Genomic DNA, 24,790 nt, shown 5'->3' on the forward strand with positions numbered 1-24,790 from the left:
CATTATTGTGTGTGTGTGTGTGTGTGTAAATATATATATATATATATATATATATATATATTATATATATATATATATATATAAAATATTTATTTTTAAAAGTATTATTATAATTAAAATAAAAAATAAAATGCTGGTCCTTGTCCACCCAATGGAAGACACCAAGATAAGCCATTGGCGCTGAAGAGCTGAGAGAATGTCTCTCCAGTTTCAACGCTGATGCAACACTAAGCAACTCATGAGAAATTGGGCCGTCTCATTAAACCTGTTGCTGGTTCTGTTTCGTGTTGAAAAAGTCATTTTTCAATGTATCTATTCAATACTGCGCGTGCAGTATTGAATAGATACATTGAAAAATGTACTGGGCTTAGAGTACATATTGAAGGATTCCTTCACATCCCTGACATAAAAAATATAACATCAATAATACAACAAAACAACTGATAGTCTAAGACTCTCGATGAGTAATTCAATATTGGTCCACCCCAATTCACCAAGTTTAATAGCATTAAAAATTTCAAGAGTTTGTAATGCACAGCAAAGTGACACTTTAGCTAACTAGTAAAATCTGCATGTTTTTTTTTTTTCTGATAATGTGTTAACTGATAAATTTAAAACTATTAATTCTTGTTTTGATATTTTCAACATAAAATTACTAGATTTAATCCCTACATATGTAATAATCCTACCTTCATTAATTTCCTTTGCTTCTATTGGAGTTTCTAAAAGGACTTCTGGAATTGTAAGGGAAGCTACTACTGCAATGGTATAAGGAAGAAGAGAGTGCTGATGACTCAAAGCAAGCATTTTTCCATATCTTGGAGCAAGAGGAAATGCTGCCATGGCCTTTCCCAGTTGTGTGATTACAGTTAAATCTGAAAAAAAAAATAAGACTGGTCAAAATACACTTAAATCATAATGGTCAATAAACAATTATTCTAGTATAAGGTTCACATTCGACTGGCACAAGCCTTTTACTTTCACAGGTGCTTAATCAGTCTTATTCCTTTAATTTTCATAACGTATAGTAACCCCTTTTAATTTTACCATATATGTAAAAATCTACTGGTCCCATCTCTTTTATTTTCAGGTTTCCATAGCTATGACCAATTTTGACAAATTGTATGATATTCCTGTTGGCCGTGGGTGTTTTTCACCTTTAATATTTCAGGTGTTCCATTCTAAACTGATTCCTTGGTCATGGTAACTTCCTATTGTTTTTACTCATTTTCTTCCTTCCCTAGGCAGTGTTGAAATATCAATTCCGTTCCCCTCAAACAATCTTTACTATTCTCACTAAGCTTTGAACATCGATTCTTTTCAGGTTTTATACTTTTACCTCAAAGTGCTGTAATATTAATAAGCCCATATAAAAAAGTGGGAGCAAAAATTACAATAACCAAATATTCGTTTATAAAGTTATAAACAATTACTGTACCATTTGAAATTATGTAAATACTGTACACTGAATCCTTGCCTAACACGCTAATTCAGGAAAGGAGTTGTACACTTAACTGAGTTTTTCTTTTAATTGGGGAAGCATTCAGAAAACCCTTTTATACTATTTCATAGAACTTACCTGACATTAGCTACGGTACTGACCGTTAAATTGGATATTAAACAAATTTTAACCACTTTATTTGCTTGTTGTTCCAAAACTGAAATACAAACCTACGCTATTTATTATGGGCATTACTTTCAGGGAAGATGAAAGGACGAGCCATTTTTAGCGCGGGTTAACTACCTACCCCACTAGTTAGCGGAGGGGAGGCTAGCTCGCTAACCATCTCGCTCATAAACCTGTGATTGAGCTCACATTGCTTTTGGCTCGGATGGTGAACGATCATTGCCGCTCTTCATCCTCACCAAATATTAAACGGCCATTAATGCTATTTTAGCTTTTTCTTTTTTTCTCAGTGTGCGCGCATTGACTTCTACCAACCCATGCATACCTGCCCTGGACGTGAGGGACGCTCCTGCCGTACTTACATGTTTGCCGAGGACACTGATCCTCACACTCTTTGCCCTTCCTGCAGAGGTCAACGGTGTGATCTGGGTAGAAAGTGTTCCGAGTGTCGGGAGTGGTCTGCCTCCTGGTGGGAAAGGTTTGGGTGACAGCGAAAGAAGAAGTCTAAGCGGGACTCCTCTCCTTTGAAGGTTTCTTCAAAGCAGAAGAAACACAAGGCTTCTTCTTCCGCTTCCCGACCTTGCTCCAAAGCTCGTACTCATTCACTCTCTCCGAGGGCCACGTCGAGTAGTAGCGCAGGCCCTTTAATACCTGGAAAACCTCGGTCCTCGAGAGACGGTCTTGCTTCCCCTACCGAAGTGGCCCCACCTCTCCCCCCGGGGATCCATGACTCTTCTCCTTTGCTACAGGTGTGGTTATCCTTGAGGTTACCAGGTGTGCCCTCCAAGGATAACCTGCCGCAGCTACTTCGTCTTGGCATTAGCATGAAGCCCTTGTCAACGTCAAGAGGTTGATCCTCCATCCTTCGTCGACGTCGTTGTGTCAAAAGCGTCGACCGCTGCCTATCCTGCCGATGTTCCTGCCCCTTCGGACTCTTCTGCCGTTGCTGAAGACTGCGCTTTCCCCCCCTGCCGAACATCCTTACAGGGGGAAGCAAAGTCATAGGCGAGTCTCTCCTGCGAGTGTTTCTCCCCCTCTGGAGAATTCACTTGTAGAGACTCCTCTCCGGAGGAATGCAGTTGAAGATCAGCTTGCTGATCCACTGGCCCCTAGAGGGCGTCACCGTGGACGTCATTCCCGTCATGCTCGCCCTCTGCTTCGCCTTAGAAGTGCGCCTTCACTGAAGGTGAAGAGATGCCACTTTGACTCTTCAGCTTCATCAGCGCAGCCTTCCTCCGCAGAGAAGCCTCCTCATCCTTCGTATTCTGGCTCTCGACCTTTGCCTGGCGTTGGACCTTCTTCCGACAACGCTGCCACTAGTCCACGGACTTTGGCTCTGGACTCTTACCCTGAGGATCACGCTCCGGCTAAGGATCGTGCGCGATCCCCTTCAAAGGATGTTCATCCTTCTTAAGAACATATCCCTTCACCTCCTCATCATCATAAGTGACCATCTTCAGCTTACCCTACAACTCGCCGTTCGCCTGACTGCCCGTCTCTGTTCTTATTGCCAGCTCGCCAACCTGCCACACGTTACTCACCTGTTCGACTTTCTCCAGTGCGCCATTTGCCTGCGCGTCTTTCTCCGGCTAGCCATTTATCTACACGCTCATATCCTTCTCATCAGGAGGACCCTTTCAATCACGCGCCCTATGGACATTGCTGATCAAAGCATCGTTCGCCAACGTTCCAAGACCCTGCTCATCAGCAATCCAGACATCGTGCTGCTGCGGCCCATCACTCTTCTAGACACATGCCTACTGCCCAGCTGTCTCCTGTTCCTCAGCGTGCTCACACGGCATCAGACCATCGGGCAGAGCACTCTTGTCAACTAGCATCGCTTACGAGTCGTCGATCTCTGACATGTCAGCCTGCTTAATTGCGCCATTGTTACCCACCTCAGCAATGGGTTCCTGTTATTCAGCACGCGCCATAATTCATCAGCAAGACAGCGCCCACCAGCACATCACCGCTCCACCTGCGCGCCAGTGCTCACCAGTACATCAGCGCTCATCAGCCTGTCAGCACTCAACAGTGTGGCAGCTCTCATCAGCACGCTAGCAATCACCAGCGCTTGCCATTGCGCAAACATGCAGCTCCTTCTCCAAGCTCACAGAAGCAAAGTAGGCACCGTTTGCCGACGCACGAGAATGCGTCCCAACGGCAGAAACAAGCACAACCAGACAAATTTTATCCTCTGACTTCAAGGAAGTCTCACCATCTGGAGGATGAGGAAGGTACTCGGGAACGGAAAGGTAGGTGTTCGCCCTCCAGACCACCGGTCCTCTCACCGAGGAAGGGCAGAGTCGTATTCCACAGGTTTCCCTCGCCCCAGTCCTCTCCCTGCAAACGCATTACAGAACGACTGCCGAGAAAAGAGGGAACGGGTTCTCCTGGGGAGTTCAAGATCCTGAAAATCCCAGCCTCCAAGGTGGACCCACGGCATCAGTCGGCTCCGGAAGAGACTCCTCAAAGGGAACCTTCAGTTCCTTTCCCTTCAGGGGATCTTTCAGACAGCGCCAACGTCAGCAAGCAGCCCTGGTTCAGTGCCATTGTCAGGGCGACTGTGCAAGCTTTCTAGCCTGCCTTTTTTTTAACTCGCTCTTCAGAGGTCTCTGCCGGCCTTCAACAACCTTCGGCACTAGCAGAGTCCCAGCAAAGGACCTCGGCTGCTTCGCCCCTGAAGAGGAAGAGAGGAGTCTCTGATACCATCGCATCCTCTAGAGTGAAGCTGACCCGTGCAGACCTCTTCATCTAGGCCAAACCCTCCTGGTACTCCTCCCATACGCTCTACCAGCTCACTGCTTCCCCAGTCGACGGATCCTCTCGAGGATCAGGTGCCAGTCTCATCCCTTCCACCTTCGGAAGAAGATTCCTTTGTGTAGAGAGTTCTCCATCACCGGTAGGAACCAGGGAGGATAGATCCAACAGGCCATCCATGTTGGAGATGTATTTTCTTCCCCGCAATGAGTCAAAGAACACCAAGACCCTTCCAAAGTCCTCCATGAGGACTTCCAGACCCACAGGATCCATCAGTGACTCTAGGGATGTTCATGACCCAGCTCGAGATGAGCTCTCATGGGGTGGATGAAGGAGACTTTGTCTCCAGTCCCACCTCAGAGGGGGGAGCAGAAAGAATCAGAGCATGCGTTCTGGCAAGTTCTGACTATTATAAGGGTTCTCGATGGGTTAGCCAACCCAGATATAACCACCCGGAAGGGCAGTCTTAGACCGTGTCTTTGGCACTCAAAAGCCCTCTGAGTCCAGTGCAGTTTTGCCCTAGTCTCAGACATTGAAGAGTTCTCAGGGTTAGATCGCCCAACAACACTCGAACTTCTCCTCTCATCATTCGGACACCTAAGCCAAGCTCTTACCGCCTCCTCGCGTCCAACACAGGAGGTACTATGAGGTCTTGGACGTGCCTCGACCAGCTCTTCTATAAAACTCTCTGGAAGAGCTGACCAAGGAAGTCTCTCTCGAGACTCTCCAGCCGTCAGGTCATGTTTTTGACAATGATCCTCAATAAGAAGGTCACGAAATATGCCATGCAGGTACTTTGTGGCTTAATATTTGGTTGGGGACCTTGGGAATCCTGGTATGGACCAGGGATTGTTGCAAGGAAAGTACCAGTAAGGCTATGGAAACCTTCCTCATCTCGGGTGCTCGCACCATCGAGTTTCTAGCCACCAAGTCTCGAACTTCTGGGCAATCACTATCCTGAAATGTCGAGGTGCAGTATCTGACAGGTTACACCAGCAAGTCCCTAACACTGAGATCGCTAGGCTCAGGAATTCTTCTCTTGTGGGGTCCTCGTTATTTGGGCCAAAGGACGTGGAACAGGCTGCAGAGAGATGAAGGAAATCCCACCAGGACTCTCTCCTCCATCTCGGCTCTACAAATCACCAGCTCCTCAGGAACCAAACCTAGCCAAGACCTTGACGAGCAAGACGATAGCGAATAAGACGGTGTCTGAGAAGCCCTTCCCGATCAAGGACAGGAAAGGCACAAAGTGCTCCAGGGTAAGAAAATATCCTAGAGGGAGTGGCTGTGGCCGCAAATGTTAGGATAGGCACTCCCCATGCTTGCCCACCAGTTGGAGGATGCTTAAAAGTGGCTAGAACAGGTGGAAGCAATTCGGGCCGATCCCTGCACAGTCACCGTGACTCGTTCAGGGTATCGCGTCCCATTCACATCATCTCCTCCCCTGATCAGGAATCCAGTTTTGATACACTCCTTTCCAGTGGGATCAGCAAAGGGTTAGCCTTTCCTGCAGAACTCCAGACCATGTTGGAGAAGGGCACTCTCCAGGAGGTCCTCGATGATTCCCCAGGCTTCTTCAGTCGACTTTTTCTTGTGAAAAAGGTGTCTAGAGGCTGGAGAACAGTCATCGACCTCTCAGCTCTGAACGAGTTTGTCAAACAAACTCCATTCAGCATGGAGATGGCAGACATGGTCAGACAAGCAGTAAGACCACAGAACTTCTTGTGCAAACTGGACCTAAAGGACAGGTACTTCCAGATCCCAGTCCATCCGTCTTCAAAGAAGTACCTAAGATTCAGCCTAGACAACAGGATATACATGTTCAGGGTACTATGCTTTGGTCTTTCCACAGCACCCAAGTCTTCACCAGAGTGTTCGCCCTAGTGTCATCTTGGGCACACAGTATCGGTATTCGTCTCCTCCGTTACCTGGATGACTGGCTGATCATAGCAGACTTGGTGGCAACCCTTCTTCAACACCGAGACAAACTTCTGAGGCTTTGCCAAGATCTGGTATACCTAGGTATGACTATAGACACAAATCTCCACAAAGCCTTCCCATCAGAAGACAGGATAATGAGGCTCAGAAAAGTTGCAAGATGAGAAGAACTCTCAGAACTTCCAGCCCAGAAGTGGCTGTCCCCTCAGACAATTATCCTCCTTGGCTCATCTAGTTCCTAACGGACACCTCAAGATTTGATACCTCCAGTAGCGGCTCAAGTCCAGGGGGAATCGAGGCTTCCATTCCCCAGACAGTCTGATCCCCATAGGACCAGAGGAACAGATGGACCTCGAGTGGTGGGTGGCAGACAAGAATCTGCATAGGGGCGTAGATCTTCTGGTCCTCCCCTGGATTTGATGCCGTTCTCAGACACTTCAAAAGAAGGATGGGGGACCCTCGTGCTGCACCACACGACCTCAAGCCTTTGGTCAGTCAGAAAAATACCTCCACATAAATCTCTTAGTAGATAAAGGGTGTCTTTCTGGCCCTTCAACAGTTCCATTAGTTCCTGGCGGGCCACTCAGTGGTCGCAATGAGTGACAACACCCTGTTAGTGGCTCACATCAATAAGCAAGGGAATACTTTTTCACAGCCTCTATCTTCTCAAGCAGTAGAGATACTGAGATGGGCCGAGATTCATTCGATACCACTATCGGCACGCTTCATTCCAGGCAAGAGGAATGTGCTCGCTGATAACTGGAGCAGAGCATCTCAGATAGTGAGTACCAAATGGTCTTTGGATCATCTAGTAGCCAACAAAGTCCTGACTTTGCAGGGTTCTATAATGTTGGATCTCTTCGGAACGGCCCAGAACTTCAGGATCCCATTGTATTGCTCCCCAGTCCCTGACCCAAAGGCTCTCTGGCAAGACGCATTCCAACAATGGTGGGACAACATTGACGTGTATGCCTTTCCCCTCTTCTGTCTGATGAGGAGGGTAGTCAACAATGCCAGAACATCGCTCAATCTCTCAATGACCCACATAGCTCCTGGACCTACTACAGCTCCTGACAGTGCCTCTAAAATAACTCCCTCCACAACATGATCTACATCTTCCACAAAGCCGTAGCTTCGATACTACTTCACGCCTGGAGACTATCCAGCATCTCCTCACTCAGAGAGGATTTTCACAGCAAGTTGAGAACAGGATGTCTGGATACCTGCAGCAATTATCAGCAGCGGTCTACAAGTTAAAGTAGAACGTCTTCTATGGTTAGTCTCGTGGAATAGGTCTCTCTCCACTCGATGCATCTATTCCAGTAATAACTGAGTTCTTCGTGAATTTGCGTGAAGAAATGTGCCTTTCAGTCTCGGCGGTGAAAGGCTATCGTTCAGCCTTGAGTTTTGCCCTCAGACTGAATGGAATGAACTTTCCTTACTCATACAGAGTTAAGAACTTAGCTGTCCTCAGTCAAAAGTGAGGCCTTGTCCATGGAACATGGTTCAAGTTCTCCAGTCTCTAAAGAGGCCTCCATACAAACCATTACACCGTGTAACTGACTTGGAAGATGGTGATCCTGCTCGCTTTAGCTTCGGCCAAACGAGTCAGCGAACTTCATAGTCTCTCATTAGACATCGCCCATTCAAGGGGATGGGGAGAGGTAACGTTCAGCTTTGTCCATGAGTTTGTTGCCAAGACACAGAATCCGGGGATGGCGGACCCTCGATTTGACTCCTTACGGAATTAGAGTCTCTGCTCTGTAACACACGACTCGGATTATCTCTTACTCTGCCCCATGAGTAGTTTGAGGCTGTACCTCAAAAGAACAGCAGCAGCCCGTCCCCGTGTGTCTTCACTATTTGTCAGCACAGGGAACAAGAGGAGGATCACCAAGAATACCATCTATGCTTGGATTCACAATGTCATAGACCATGCCTTGAATCCAGATCATCCTCCTTCACGTAGCCCCAGAGCCCACGATGTCAGGGGCATGGCTACATCTCTGGCTTTAAAAGAAACTTTTCTGTGACACAGGTTCTACAAGTTGGGGTGTGGAAACGTCAGACTACATTCACAGCCCACTACATGCAATACATGACCCACAGAAGTCTCGATACGTTTTCAATCGGCTGGTCTAATACCTCAAGCTCCTTAATTGACAAGTAGCAGAAGGTTGAGGGCTCTGTTACCTGGTTTTAGTCTATGTGAATGAAGAGGTCTGACTGACTCTTATTCTTTTCTACATCCTCCCCTCTCTTGGGGAAAGCAGCAGCCTGGGTCCTCTGCACAAGCTGACCTCAAACCACTGCAGATAAACCATGCTCCCTTGTGTACCTAGTTTTGTTTTATCACTTACAGTGGAACCTCTACATACAATCTTAATTCGTTCCGTAACCTAGATCATATGTTAAAACGATCGTATGTTGGAGCGAATATTCCCATAAGAATACACTGTAATTTGTATAATTTGTTCTACAGCCCAAAAATCTTTGCTAACTCCTTAATAAATTACTTCACATAATTACACATAGGAATAATACAATTGCATTATATAATAGAGATGTAAAAAAGAATAATTATTAAGAAATAATAAATAAAAGAGGAGTTTTTATTGTCACAATTACCTTAGAGACAGGCCAACGAAGGTGTAGACTTTGCTACGCAGGAGACGGACGGTCGGCGAGGAGGTAGTGATGGTGACTGCGATAACGTACCGTAACTTACTCTAACTTACACTACGTGAACTTTAACCCAACTTAGCTTATTTATTTTTATATGATTTTTATATTTTATATTTTTTTTTTATATTTTTTTTTTACATTTTCTTTTTTTTCTATTTTAATTTTCATTAATTTCACTCACTTCAATCTTAGTTTTCTTTGCTTCACTTTCTTTCTCTTCATCACGATCACTAAAACGCTTTGTAGATTTTTTAAAGAAACTATTGAGAGAAAGTTGCTTGGTACGGCTTTTCAGAATTTTTCTGAAATGGGTTAAGCAGACATCATCGAATTGCGAAACTACAGGGCAAACCTGAAGTTTCTGTGGGTGATACTTATCAATGAAGTCAAACCACATGTTGATGATGTGCTAACATCTTTATTTCAGTCGAACTTAAGATTTACTCTACCTCCTCGACCTCCTCCGACTCACTCAACTGCACTTGGAATTCATCATTCTGCATGGCATGCAGCTCCTTGAGTTCATTGGTGGTGAGCTCCTCATGATGCTCCTCGACGAGTTCGGTGATGTCATCTTCATCGACCTCCAGACCCATAGACTTGCCAAGGGATACAATCTCTTCTATGTCTTCCTCTACGGTAACCACAGATTCAGGTTCGGGGCCAAAGCCTACAAAAGCTCTGGGAAAAACAGCATGAGGCCAAAGCTTCTTCCAAGCTGAATTCAGTGTCCGTCGAGTTATACTCTCTCCCAAGCCAGATCTATGATCTTCAAGCAGTGCACGATATTGAAATGGCTCCTCCAAAATTCAAGCAAAGTTAAGTTGGTGCTTTGCATGACATTAAAGCATTGCTTAAATAAGTGCTTGGTGTAGAGCTTCTTAAAATTAGAGATCACTTGCTGGTCCATGGGCTGGAGGATAGGGGTGGTGTTCGGTGGAAGATACAGCACTCTGATAAACTTGAACTGGTCGATGATATCATCTTCAAGTACTGAGGGTGAGCGGGAGCATTATCCAAGCAAAGAAAGTACTTTAAAGGAAAATTACGCTCCTTAAGGTACTTCTTGACAGCAAGGCTGAAAACTTGGTTTACCCATTCAACAAAGAAGTGCCTTGTAACCCAAACCTTAGAATTAGCTTGCCAGAAAACATGCGGCATGTTCTTATTGACTCTATGTGCCTTAAATTCCCTAGGGTTTTCGGAATGATAAAACAACAACAGCTTGATTTTGCAGTCCCCGCTGGCGTAGGCACATAGGGCAAGAGTCAACCGATCCTTCATAGGCTTATGTCCAGGCATTTTCTTCTCTTCGGCGGTGATATATGTTCGACTAGGTGTCTTTTTCCAAAACAGACCGGTTTCATCACAATTGAAAACTTGCTGCTCTACGTAGCCTTCATCCTCCACGATCTTTTCGAACTTCTTAACAAAATCGTTAGCAGCCTTGCTGTCCGAACTTGAGGCCTCTCCGTGCCGAACAACTAAATGAATCCTGGTCCGTCTCTTGAATTTCTCGAACCAACCGCGAGATGCCTTGAATTCCTCCGTCGTAGGATCAGTTTAACTCTCCCCCGCATCCCCCCAGAGGTCGCTGCCTTCAAGTCACAATAGATAGCACTGGCCTTCTTGCAAATGATTGTTTCAGTGATCGTATCGCCAACAATCTCTTTGTCCTTTATCCATATTAACAAAAGGCGTTCCATCTCTTCCAGGGTAGGGCTGCGACCTTTTGAAATAATCATGATCCCCTTTGATGGTTTGACTGCTTAAATGGTTGCCTTCTGCTTGATGATCGTCGAGATCGTAGACATATTCCGGCCATATAGTTTAGCCAGATCACTCACACACACACTGCGCTCATGTTTTTCTACAATTTCTTGCTTCAATTCAAATGAAAGCATTGCCTTCTTCCTTTACTCCCCACTACTAATACCTGCACCGAAACTAAGCTTCTTAGAACCAACGATTATACGTAAAGTTAAAAATGAAACATGAAAAAAGGAAGATAATAAGCACTGTTAATAACGGACCGAACAGGGTACAACCACACGAAGAGCACAAGAACAGAGAACTGACCGACGCAACGCTCACCGGCGTCTCTCCGACGTGCTTCCATCTACCGGCGTAAACAAGAAACTACAACCGATGCTTTAAGAAACATCTACGCGTATGGTCTACGTCGGATGTCGAGACGAGAATTCAATCGAATTTAACGTGGGATGTTGGAACAATCGTATGTAAAGGCAATCGTATGTAGTGGTTCCACTGTACTTTGCACAAGTTAGTAAGAAGAGGAGCTTTTAGCACTTGTAAGAGAAATGGTAATATTACTCCACAATGTAAATATATTTGTGGTCCCTCAAATTCAACTGCTTACCGTCCAATTTCCATAACTCCCATATTATCTAAAGCTTTTTAACGTCCTTTAGCAAAACATATAAATAGGTTTGCTGAAGGTAATCATTTGTTACCTAGTTTGCAATTTGGCTTTTGTAAATACCTTGGAGCATCTGATGCCCTTCTAAAATCTCAAATGCTATACTGAAATCCCTTAATTGTGGTAAGAAAATTTGCATAACTTGCCTTGATTTTAGTATTGCGTATAGCAGTGTTAATCATGAGGCACTTGTTTTCAAACTCATACAGCTTGGAGAGGTTAGGTCTTTTCTTAGCATCATTATTGAACTTTTAAGTAATAAATTGAAAAGAACTGTTGTTGATGGGCACCAAAGTGAGTACTGTATAGGAATGTGATATCTGGTGTTCCTCAGGGTAGTGTTTTGGCCCATTAATTTTCATACTATATACACATGACATGTGGTTTGGGCTAGAAAACAAGCTTGTTGCATATGCAAATGATGCTATTCGCTTTGTGTCAATTCTATCTCATGAATGTAAATCTGGGGTTGCTGAATCCCTTAATAGAGATCTAGCTGAAATCAGTACAAGGTGAAAATTATGGGGCATGAAATTGAATTCTAACAAAACTCAAAGATTGATTGCAAGTAGGTCAAGGACAGTTGCTCCTCAACATCCAAATTTCCCCACTCATGATGTTTCTTTAACTTTGCATGACTTCTTTAAAAATTTTAGGTGTGATTCTCGATAACAAATTTACTTTTGAGATTGATTGATTTAAAGTTCTCAGGCATCCTGACATTTACTTTTGAGAAACACATTAGATCTATGATTTCTTCAATTGAATAAAAAATTGGCTTATTGAGTCTAATAAGATTAACTGTGATCAATCTATTGTGAGGATGAGCTTTAATTCTTTCATTCTACCTTGTTCTCTTTTCTGGTCTTCAGCTGCTGATTCGCATCTTAATTTTTTGGACAAGAACTTACGGTCTATTAAATTTCTTATTCCTGATCAAGATATTAATCTCTGGCACCATTGTTCAATTAGTTTGTTATGCATGTTGCATTAGATTTTTCAAACTTCTGACCATTCTTTATATTCAGCTCTTCCTGGACAGTACCATCCTGGTCTTAATACGGTACTAGGTATGCAGTTAATTCTAATAGCCAGGCCTTCTCCATCAAGAGGCTCAATACTACACAGTGCTCTAAAAGTTTTATTCCAGCTGTGACCAAGTTGTGGAATGATCTTCCTAATTGGGTAGTTGAATTGGAAGAACTTCAAAAGTTCAAACTTGCAACAAATGTTTTAATGTTAAATAGGCTAACATAAGTCTCTTTTTATAGTTTATTTATGAAAGATCTATATAAATGTTGTTACTCTTCCTAAAATATTTTGATTATTCACTACTTCTCGAATAGTTTATCTATTTACTTTCCTAACTGGGCTATTGTTTTTACAACTAGAGTTGTAGCTTAACTAGTAATAATAATAATAACAATAACAACAATAGAAGCATCCTCTTCTTCTATCCTTGAATACCAGCAAAATTCTTGAGACTCATGGCTATAGAATTAAGGGTTGAATAAAGCAGCTGGAAACCTATGAGTACGAGAGCTAAATCACCAATACGAGTTTATTGTGGATAAAATCTATATATTGTTATCTTAAATACTAAGAAAGGCTGGTAATTCTGGTTCTCGTTTCATGTTGAAGCCTTCTATATCTCAAAGATGTTCTGGCTTGCATAAGGCTAATCAGTTACGTAATCTTATTCTAGATCACAATAAAATTTCCTACCTTGAGTATCATTACTGGTAATAGACAAAAATCCTTAAATACAAGTTTTGCAAGTATGGTTTGCATGTTGATTTGCTAAAGAAATGCTGTTTGTAGGTAATAAAGTAAAGTATTCTTGACATATTCTCCTTTGCTGATTCTTTAGTATAAGTTATTGCTGGTTTTTAGAAAATAAATTTGAGAGCCATAAGAATCTAACATTAGTTTTAGTTTCTCTGACTTGTTTAGTTACATTTTTAGATGGAATTTCATAGGCTGTAGCGTCCTTTGTGTGTTTTGTGATTACGAGGGGAAATATGGTATGTACCCCACTCAATCGTTGGGACATTTGTAATATCATCACTTGAATATATATAAAAACTACTACTTATATTTATCATTAACAAGTGCCCATATCCTTGAAAGCAGTACTTTGAAATCAGCTGAGAGTGTTTACATTTTTCGAGATGGGTTTGCATAGAAAAAAAGTTTATTTCATTGATATAGAATAATTCCTCGAATAGGCTATTTCCTATGAAGATATGCCAACTAAATAGTCGAATACTGCTCTGGTTATCAGGATTTAGCTTGCTATATCCAAAATCTGCTATAAAAGTGTCAGTTATTGCAAGGTTTTAATGTACATCCAATGTTGTTTAAAAGGGTTAAAATCATTCTAACCTTTCACTAAGTAGTTACTTGTGCACACAATAGAAACCATACCGTTTAACTATGGTTCTTATGATAGCCTACTGGGGCCTGTATTTACATTAACATTAGATGAAAAAAGATAATTTATATTGGGAAGAACTGGGCTGTACTCTTTTGTTCTTATTAGCTTTATACAAGCATAAGCTTATCAAGAATACTGTATTCAAAATGTAGTTGTAAGTCTAGTGAGAGAGGATGGCGTAAGCCAATTCTCCACTGCCTGTCTCTTCATTGGTATCCCATTTATCACTGTGTATGAAAGCTTATCATCTCAATATGCGAATATGACATTAACAAGGTAATCCTTAACAATAAATTGTGCTTTAATCCCATGTCTCCTCCCAAACTATAATCCTCACATACCTACACACGATAGTGACAATGCAGTACACATCAGACAACTGGGAGGGCTACCACTTATTACAACCTGTCACTAACAATCTGACTTATTCATCGTTCTATCACCCATTTTGTATTACCAGCTTGAGCTATTCTGCCCTGTTTGACAAAACAATTTGGTACACATCCATATTTAAAACCAAATATAGACATGGCGTCACACGGGAGGGTGACCTGGTAGAGGGAGAGAAAGGAAGGCATTTTCTGTGATTTTAATTAGACGGCAAGAATTTGGTGGCTTTCATGATTTCAGCATGATGACTACGAGAGAAAAGAAGAGTTATAACCCTTTTTTTCTCTTTTTACTCACCTTTCCTTTCTGTCCTTCTAGATTTCCTTCTCGGTTGTTTATTTTCAGAATTCTCTCTCTCCTTCAATGCTCCAAGGATAATCAAACGTTTCATTCCTGTACGAATCTGTAAATATAAAATAAATAATGTTATTAGAAATTTTTGATCATTCAATTTTATAAATGCTATACTTTACATGCCAATGCAAGTTTATAAAGAGAAAACTATCATTTAATATTTTTGAAAAAGCAGCACAAAAGTGAAAAAAATTACCACCCAATAAACTTATTCTCAGTTATATATTAAATATTTACAAAGATCATATTAGACAAGATGGAAAAAAAGCTGGACTTTAATCAGCCAAGAGAGCAGACAAGTTTTAGAAGCGGATAGTCAACAACTAACCACATCCATATAATTAACCAGCTAATGGCAAAATGACAAACCATTATGTATGGTGCTTAAGACTGAAAAAAACTCTTAATTCTGTCAAAACATCAGCAGTAATGAAAGCTCTTCAAGGATAAGAAATACATGATACTTATGTTAGAAGACTTGAATATATGGGATGCACAGGAAACCAAAAACTAATAAATTTAGAGAAAATTCCAATTAAGAGAGTTAGACAAGGAGACCTTTCTGTCCTAAATTATTCAGAGCATGCCTAGAAGTTTTTCAGAATTTAGATTGGGAAAATGTAGGAATTAATATCAATGGGGAATGCCCTAACAACTTCAAGGTTTGCTGATGTCTTAATTCAATTTAGTGAATTATGGAAGGAATTGCACAAAATAAGAGAAAATTTTAATAGGGAGAGCATAAATGTAGGACTGAAGATGATCATGAGCAAAACTAAGATAATGTTCAATGAAACTAGGAACACAATAAATAATAGTTGAGTATGAGGCTCTAGAAACTGTTACTGAATATATATATATATATATACTAAGGGCAGACAGTACATGCTTCCTCAGGAAATGAGACTGCAATTAAAAGAAGGATAAGTATAGGATAGACATTTTGGTCAACATGAGTCACTAATCGGGATGTTATGAGCTTTAAAGCCCATAGTGCAAGAACAAATCTTATGAGGAGCAGACACGCTTTTTACCTCTGGCTCTTACATTCATTTTTCTGTTTTGGCAAGAGTTTCACCATGACAAGGAGGGAAAAGCTAGCAAGACATCTTATTTCCATGATGAAGAAGAGAATTACTGTAGCTCTAGTAAGAGCTTAAAAACGTCTATTCTCAGCAATATTACCAGAGTTAGTGAAGAGGAGAGAGAGTGTGTTGTTGAGGAAGGAGTTGGACCGGGAGCCTTAAGAAGGAAGATATTGAGCAAAGGGATCTTTATTTATGATTAAATTATGATACATAACATGGTTTTGGATTATTTGTACCCCCAAAAATCAAAGAATTCCTAATAATCATAATTTATTAACATTGACTTTGCAAAAATACAGTACAAAAAAAAACTTTGAACTACCATATCTCAAAACTATACTTTTTGGCCTTCAAATTCCTACTTCTCCCTTAATTTTAAAGCTATAGTATTGAAATTTGGTATATAAGTTAGAGTTTACTGAATAAATTATCCATATCTTTTCAAATTTGTTTCATTTTTTTTATTTTGTTCCTAACTTTTATGGTTTTTTTTTAACATAAAATGAAAAAACTCATACCTCAAAAAGAAATAGTTTTGGAAGAAAATAAGAAATGTATTTAGAAGGCCTACATCAGGTCTATACATGGTAATACTGTAATCCCAAATCTTAATATTAATCACTGAGGGATGTATAGGAACTTAAAAAAACTTTACTTTCGGGATAAATCATACTGTGTCACAAAACCGAAGGTCAGAAGAAAAATCATATGCAGTTTGATGCTGCAAGTCAACCTATTAAATGGTAGGAATGTCAAAGTCCTGTCCTTAAAAAATGGCATTAGCCAGCCGGCCCCTTCAAGAGAAATGGAGGTGCTAAGAGTAAAATGTAGAGGAAAATAGACCAGCTCTTGGGCCTCAGTCCAGAAATGAGGAAAGATGTTATTAGCAAAGAAGGCAGAGAAAACTTGTTCATACTCTGCTTTATAGGAAACTTATATGATGGGTTTGAAGTTTTTTTTTTTTTATCAAGTAAACCATAAATCTGAAAAGTGTGAAAAGTTTTTTAGCATAGGATGGGCAGCAGAGGTATGATAAAATAAGAGAATAAAGTATTTGTTTAAAATGTTTATATAAAGACAATATTTCTATAAGGTGTAAGGTAAGCTGTGCCAAGTGTAAAGGTGGTCATAATTTAGCAATGTGTGGTACTGTATTAAACTGAATATAGGGCCCCCCCCCCACAAAAAAAAAAAAAAAAAAAAAAAAAAAACTGTAGAGACTGGTGATGACATGATGGATGCCTGCTCCAACCAGCATGGTGTCAGGCCACAACAGTAATAAGACTACAGAAGGTCCTCAACTTACAAACATTGGGAGATACCAACACAAATCCAACAGAAAATAACAAAGATAAGATAAAGAAATACTGTAATAAAACGTTATATCAAATGAGGCAGTAAGCAAAACAATATTTGTAATAACCTGATATCTATTTCATATTAAGGGGCACGGTCGCTATGCCAATATAAGGGGGTAAAGGACGAAAAACACAAAATCTTGAAAAAATTCACGGAGCTTCATATGGCAATGGAGAATATGTACACGAAATATTTTGTCAAAATTCCTCTTACTTTCATAGTTACAGAGTAATTAGTAAACGTAACTCAATAAACCAAAAACATTGTTCCCTACAAGAAAATGCAGTATTTATTCTGTTATCGTAAATTTTTATAATTATTACGTTTTATTATAAAACAAATTGTGAGCAATGGCATCTGTATAGATTCCATGAGTCACAAGACAAAGTATTACATGGTAATTACACCCTTCAGCCTTCAGTTCTACCACAAACATCAGGGAGTGTACATGTTTGAGTTTGACCTCTGACATTCACTCGCTTTTACGTCTCTTGTTCTGGGTTTCATCAAGAATTTCATCATACCAAAGAGGAAAAGAAAATTTCAACATCTCGCTAACAAAAGGAAGGAGAAAATTTGTTCTAACAAGAGTTCAGAAGTGGGTAGATCGGTGATATTAGCGGATTTAGTGAAGGAGAGGGATGATAAAAGACCAACCGTCTAGCCTAAAGAAGCAAGATACTGAGCAAAGGGATCTTCATTTATGACTAAATTTTGATAAATGACTTTGTTTTCGTTTATTAATATAAAAAAGTAACAAAATCCATAACAATCATGATTTATTACAATTGTCTTTGTAAAAGTACTAAGAAAAACTTTGAACGCCAGTATCTCAAAACTATTCGTGTTGACCTCCATATTCTATCTTCTCCATAAGGTTTGAAAATAAAGCATTGAAATTTAGTATATAACTTTGAAAGACATCATAAAACAATCAAATGTAGCCTTTTTCCAATTTTTATTCCATATTTTTTTTTTCCTGATTTTTAGGGTTAATTTTTTACCATAATGAAAAAATTCATATCTGGCCAAAAAAAAAAAAAAAAAAAAAAAAAAAAAAAAAACTTTCAGAAAAAAAAACTTCATTTGATTGGAGGTCTACATCAGGTCTATATAGGGGAGTAATCCAAGGTCTTTACATTGATTATCAAGGGAGGCGATAGAATTTGAAAAACACTCATTTTCACGTTAAATTCCTCTGTTGTCGCAAAACCAAAGGTCAGAGGCAAAAGTCCTATGCAGGTTGGAGATGTCCAAAATCCCCTTATTAAGTGGTATGAATGTCTAAGTCTGTCCTTAAAAAACAGCATTAGCCATCCGGCCCCCTTAAACCCAACTATTTGTGGACTTTTGTGGCTGGAACTCATAGCCATGGGATTCAGGTTAGGCCTACCCTAAGCCAAAATTTAAAAACATTGACTTACAAACAGCTTCTTGGAACTAATTAAGTTGGTAAGTTGATGATCTTCTGTATATTACAAATAGGTGAAGTAAAGGTAATGAATAGTAAGGAAGGCTTTGTCACTGCTAAGTTATTTGATAATTGTAGTGATCCCTCATATGTTAGTAGCAAGTTCATAGAAATTTGTACATGCAAATAACAACTCTGCTCACCTGGATGTAATCAGGGGGTGTTGGAAAAGGAAAATTGATAACAGGAAGATTCATAGATTTCATAATCAGAATTATATCATCAATAGGGCGTTGTTGAATTTCCGCTTCAGAAAATTTTTCAAATTCCTGGTCAAAGACTGCTGAAGAGTAGAGTCGATAACAATGGCCTGGAGCAGTACGTCCTGCACGACCAGCCCTTTGACTCGCTGAGGCTTGTGATGTCCAGGTAATATGAAACATGGACACTCCAGTTACTTTATCATAAACCTGCAATAATATATCAAAAATGTAGTTTAAAAAAGAATTAGCAATACAAACCACAACCTACAGTACTTAATCCTAAATTTGTAGTCATCATGAATACAAAATACTCCAATCCTGATTTAAAAGACATTAATTTCCATAAAATCTATTTCAATAACCAACACATATTCACATGCTTCAAGGGATAGCTTGACAACAATAAAATGTAGAAACACGTTTCCCTAGATTTAGAACAGCCTATCTAGGTTATTCACACCTCTCACCACTATTGTAAACCATTAGCATTTGTTGATAATCATCTCCTATTTGCATCTGAGCCAAATAAATAGTGGGAAGGTGGAAGGGTATATACTGTACATGAATATTAGATTGGTAATGAAATAATAAATCTTATAAAATTTCATCATCTCCTCCTACGTCTATTGAGGCAAAAAGCCTCATTTAGATTTTGCCAGTCGTCTCTATCTTGAGCTTTTAATTCACTACTTCTCCATTCATCATCTCTAACTTTGCACTTCAGAGTCCTCATCCATGTAGGCCTAGGTCTTCCAACGCTTCTAGTGCCTTGTGGAGACCAGCTGAACGTTTGGTGAACTAATCTCTCCTGGGGTGTACGAAGAGCATGCCCAAACCATCTCCATCATCATGGTCTCATCCACATATGGCACTCGAGTAATCTCTCATACAGTAATACCTTGACATATGAGTGTCCCAATATACGAGAAATTTGAGATACGAGGAAAGTTTCGAGGACATTTTTGCCCCCAGATACAAAACAAATTTGAGATATGAGACAGTTCCCTATGCGTCGCGTAAAGTTATCTCCGAGCATCGGCCGTAGTGATTGCATTTTTTACGTGTTTTTTGCGTTAATCAGTACAGAATTCAGTGAATAAGCAATGGGTCCAAAGCAAGCGAGCACAAACAAGGGTAGTGAAAAGAAAAAACATATGATGACAATCGAGATAAAGCATGAAATAATTGAAAAACATGATTGGCGTACGAGTGACTGAGCTGGCTCGCCAATATGAGAGGAGTACATCAACAATATGTACCATCATCAAGAAGAAGGATGTTATAACGAGCACCAAGCCTTCCAAAGGACTAACCATCCTTTCTAAGCTGCGCGGTGATATTCATGACGAGATGGAGAGGCTCCTTTTAATACGGATAAAGGAAAAATGAAAATTAAACATAATTAGAATTAAGTTTAGTGTAACGTAAGATTAACATTTATTTTTAAGTGAGTGTACAGTAAGCTAATTTCATTTAAGTTAAATTTCAAGTTTAAGTTATGTTACGTAGTGTTACAAAAGTGTAGTGTACCGAACGTGTTGCCGTCAAGTCTCTCTCCTCCCCTTTCTCTCTCCCTCCTCCTCCGCACACACCGCCGTTAGCCGCTACCGTCTGTCTCGAAGGTAAGAACTCCATAATAATGTCAAATTTTATTGCAGATCATAACCAGTACATAGGTATTTGTTATTTTGTGAGCATAGGTTGTGAATTAGAACAATTAAAAACATGTTTATCTACTGTAATATACTGTTTTTAGGTGTTTTTTCAGAGGGTTGGAACAGATAAACTTTTCTTTAGTTATTTTACATGGGAAAAATTGATCCAAGATACGAGCGAATTGACATACAAGCTCGGGTCCAGGAACGTATTGAGCTCGTATCTCAAGGTATTACTGTAGCTTCATTTCTAATACTGTCCTGACATTTAATTCCCAATATCCTTCTGAGGGGTTTGCTCTCAAATATGACAAATTCAGAGATAATTTGTATTTTTTCCTAATACAAATCTAGAGTTATTCAAGTGGCAGCTGGATGTAGCCCTTAGATTTTAATTGCGAGGAGGCAACTCTGCCTAACCACTTGAACGGGTTATTTGTGTGAATGACTCGCAGCTCTTGTCTGTGGATTTATGATTAGAGTTGCAATTTAAACACCTCTCTCCAAGTCCACATTTCCATGGTAAGATTTTGGAGCATATAACCCATATTCTCTCATTTTTGCAAACTTTAGACGGGTGTCCAAATCTAAAAAAGTTAAAACACTGCAATGGCTTCTGCTTGAATGGTCGTACTTCAATCATTTCATTTTCAACAAAAATATGGAAAGGTACATCAGCATCCTGGAAAGTAAGTATAATCATTGATGTACCTGGGACTTTGTGAACTTTCCATACATTTAGTGGACACATGGCCAGTATCTCCTCCTCTGTAAATTCATACAGATCTCTTTTAAAAACTACTCCTCTTCTGTAACTAAAATTTATGTGGGGTTTGACATATAACTTAATATCATCATTAGTTGTATTTAGGTTGGACAGTATTAGAGATTGTGCTTGATTTGGCATGGATAAGGAAACTATTTTTTCCAAAATGAGATATATCTCCCAGTGCAATAGTTCCTACTTTTTTTCTGAAGTAGTTTACATATTTTAAAATAATTCCCTGTAACCTCCTTTGATTCAGCTACAAGCCACATTGGTGGGTTTGGCTTTCTCTGGGAATGCATAACTAATTCAGCGTCTTATTCAAACCAGTCGGCAGGCCTATATACATCAAAATCATATGGTACATTATTGCATTGCAGCCATAATATTCAATTTATTAATTTTAATATTATTCAAGTTATTAATTTTAATATTCAAGTTATTAATTTTAATATTATTCATGTTACTTACTGCTTTAAATGCTTCATCATGACTACTGTAAGATATCCATGAATCCCATTTATCATCTTCAAGTTTCATCCTTATTTCTTTTATACATCCATAGCACACAAATGCTTTATATAGATTATCATAGTTTGTGTCGATTGGAATTTGGGTAATATGAAGAATGTGAAGTTTTCTCATGTTACCCAAATTACTCAATTTTGGAATATCAGTAGAATGGTCCTTTCCAATTCTGAGGTAATCAACAGAATTTTCCTTAATAGAGTTGCCAGAGGTTTTCAACAGTGCCGGGGGGAGAGTAATCGTATCCAGGGGATGGGGATCCGTTGTTTGAAGAATCCATAAGTGTGTTGAGGTTAGAAAAGAGGTGAGTTTGATTTACCTGCCCGAGAATACTATGGCATCACATGTCGGAAAGGAAATTTGCACTCTCCACTATTGGCACAATGAGAGTATACTTCCCAGATGGTCCACTCCATACCCTACTCGAAGGATAGCACCAAAACAGATATAGAGGCACAGGCATAAGCTGAACCCGCCTGTTAAGATTGAGACCAAAAAACTATGGAATCATCCTCCCCATATCTGTGATGACAGACTTCTGGCCAAAAACCGAGAGTCCTTCCCCAAGCATTGGATCCCCCTGGATTCCAAAGACCCAACACTTTAGAATAGTTCTGCCAAAAAGGTCCGAACCATCTTCGGGATGGCTGAGATCATCCAATACTCTAACATATAGCTTTAAATGCAAATACCTCCCAATCGTGACACCTCTTCCCATTCATCGAATCAGGCAACAATAACGGATGTAGAAGCACTCATGCCAGCAGCTATAGTGGATGTAGAAACATACAAGCCAAAATTAAAGAAAAAAAATTATATATATATATATATATATATATATATATATATATATATATACATATATATATATATATATATATATATATATATATATATATATATATATACATACATATATATATATATATATATATATATATATATATATACAGTGAACCCTCGCTACTTCGCGGTTCGACCATCGCGGATTCACCACTTCGCGGATTTTTTCCATAACCCATATATATATATATATATATATATATATATATATATATATATATATATATGTATGCATGTATTTATGTATATATGTAGGTATGTATATGTGTATACATATAGATATATATATATATACAGTACACACACACACACATATATATATATATATATATATATATATATATAAAGTAGGAAGATGTGATGTAGTTCTAAGGGAAAAGTATGGGAAATATGTCTGGGTAATAAGCAAAGCTCTACCTCCAGTTTGTTTCTTCATTAGGATCAGAGATAAATGTAAACAAAACATTGGTTGCCATTTTTTATCGTGCTTTTAAGCATGTTTAGGAAATGCATGATATAAAATCACCTTTAATATTTGTGCCTGTTTTAGTTTAGGGTACTGTAGTACATGCATTAAGTGTTCTGTACATTAAAGGGTAGTTTGTTAACAGTACTACGTACAAGGGAAGGTTTTAAAAGTCTGAATATACATGTTGAATAAATAGGTAAATATGGTGTCACTACTTCGCGGATTTTCACCTATCGCGGCCGCGTCTGGAACCTATCTACCGCGATAAACGAGGGTTCACTGTATATATATATATATATATATATATATATATATATATATATATATATATATATATATTCATAATATATACACACATATAATAAGGGAAACTTTTCTCATAGAGTTGGGACAATAACACAAAAGACAGTTTATAAAATTAGGAGAAGGTCGAAGCAATATTAAGAGGAAGAAAAAGATCAGTGAGAGAGAAATTTAGATTCAAACTGGGGAGCAATTTTCCCAAGTTCGAGAGCCCTCTTCCCCGTCACCAAGCTTCAGCAGGGGAATGATATGCCATGCTGAATCTCAATGACTTCATCGAGGCAATCACTCGTTAAGAGGGTTGTCAGGGGAAGGAGTGCAGACCTTGGCACATGAAGTAGAAAATGCAGCCACAGGATCCACTAGCAGGGCAGCAGACAAGACCTCCGAAACTACCCCGTCGACGAAGGTCTAAGGGTTGACGTTTGATGCTGACGACTGCTGTAGATCAGCATCCTGGTGCAAGACCCACAGCAACGCCTCCTTGAAAGGAGAACCGGGCAAATCCAACAAAGGCCACATCTGTAACAAAGGAGAATGAAGTAAGACTTCACTCCGGGGGAGGGCCCAGGGCCACCTCTCTAGGGGAGGCAGCACCGTCTCTCGATAACCGAGGTTGACCAAGGGTTAAACGGCCCACACTGCTACTCGTCGGCCCCCTGGAGGAAGCCGTCTAAGTAGGAGCTTTGGAAAATAGGTAGGGAAGCGGAGGAAGAAGCCTTGGGTTTCTTTTGCTTTGAAGCAGTCTTCGAAGGAAGAGAGTCCCGCTAAGACTTCTTCTTCCACCTATGCCCAAATCTTTCCCACTGGGAGGCAGACTACTCATGGCACTCATTACACTTGTTTGTTTTATCACAGCATTGACCTCTGCAGACGAGACAAAGATTGTGAGGATCTGTATCCTCTGAACCAAGGCAGGTACGCATGGCGGGTGGAAGAAGTCAGCACACACACGCACACACACACACACACACACACACTCACACTGAATAAGAAAAAGACAAAACAGATTAATGGCAGTCCAAATTGATAGAAAGGAGGAAGAGCGGTAACAACCGTTCTCTATCCGAGCCAAAAGCAAAATGAAGCTTAGCCCTACGTGTGTGGGTGAGAGTGGTAGCTAGCTACCACATACTGCCCCCCTTAACTAGCAAGATGGGTAATTAACCCGAGTTAAATTCTAATGGTTAGTCCTTTCAGCGAACGTCCTTTCAGCTTCGCTGAAAGTAATACCCCAATAAATAGCTTTAGTTTGTATTCCAGTTTCGGAACAAAAAAATATTCTTTAAAATCTCAAAATCAAGATTTTGAATTAAAAAAAGTTAAAACTGATTTGTTATAAGTGAATATCTAAGTCAAAGTGAATTGTGGGGTGAAGAAGGGAAACAAAAATGTCACAAAGCACTCTCATCATGACAGACAGAACATCGTGATTGTCAAGGAAAAATAAAAAAGTTTACTTAAATATCTTGGA

General features: G+C 39.9%; 1 protein-coding gene across 1 annotated transcript in view; it reads right to left on the bottom strand.

Annotated features, from left to right (window-relative positions):
- Positions 1–392: 392 nt before the first annotated feature.
- Positions 393–24,790, bottom strand: part of kz (putative ATP-dependent RNA helicase kurz) — a 232,445-nt gene continuing 208,047 nt past the window's right edge. The window contains exons 11-14 of the mRNA XM_068371772.1: positions 18,693–18,959; positions 14,575–14,680; positions 690–875; positions 393–400 (exon numbers count right to left, since the gene is read on the bottom strand). Of these exons, the coding sequence (XP_068227873.1) occupies positions 393–400; positions 690–875; positions 14,575–14,680; positions 18,693–18,959 (567 nt within the window). The remainder of the gene's footprint in view (positions 401–689; positions 876–14,574; positions 14,681–18,692; positions 18,960–24,790) is intronic.

This window comes from Palaemon carinicauda, chromosome 4, assembly GCF_036898095.1.
Source record: "Palaemon carinicauda isolate YSFRI2023 chromosome 4, ASM3689809v2, whole genome shotgun sequence".
NCBI lineage: Eukaryota > Metazoa > Arthropoda > Malacostraca > Decapoda > Palaemonidae > Palaemon > Palaemon carinicauda.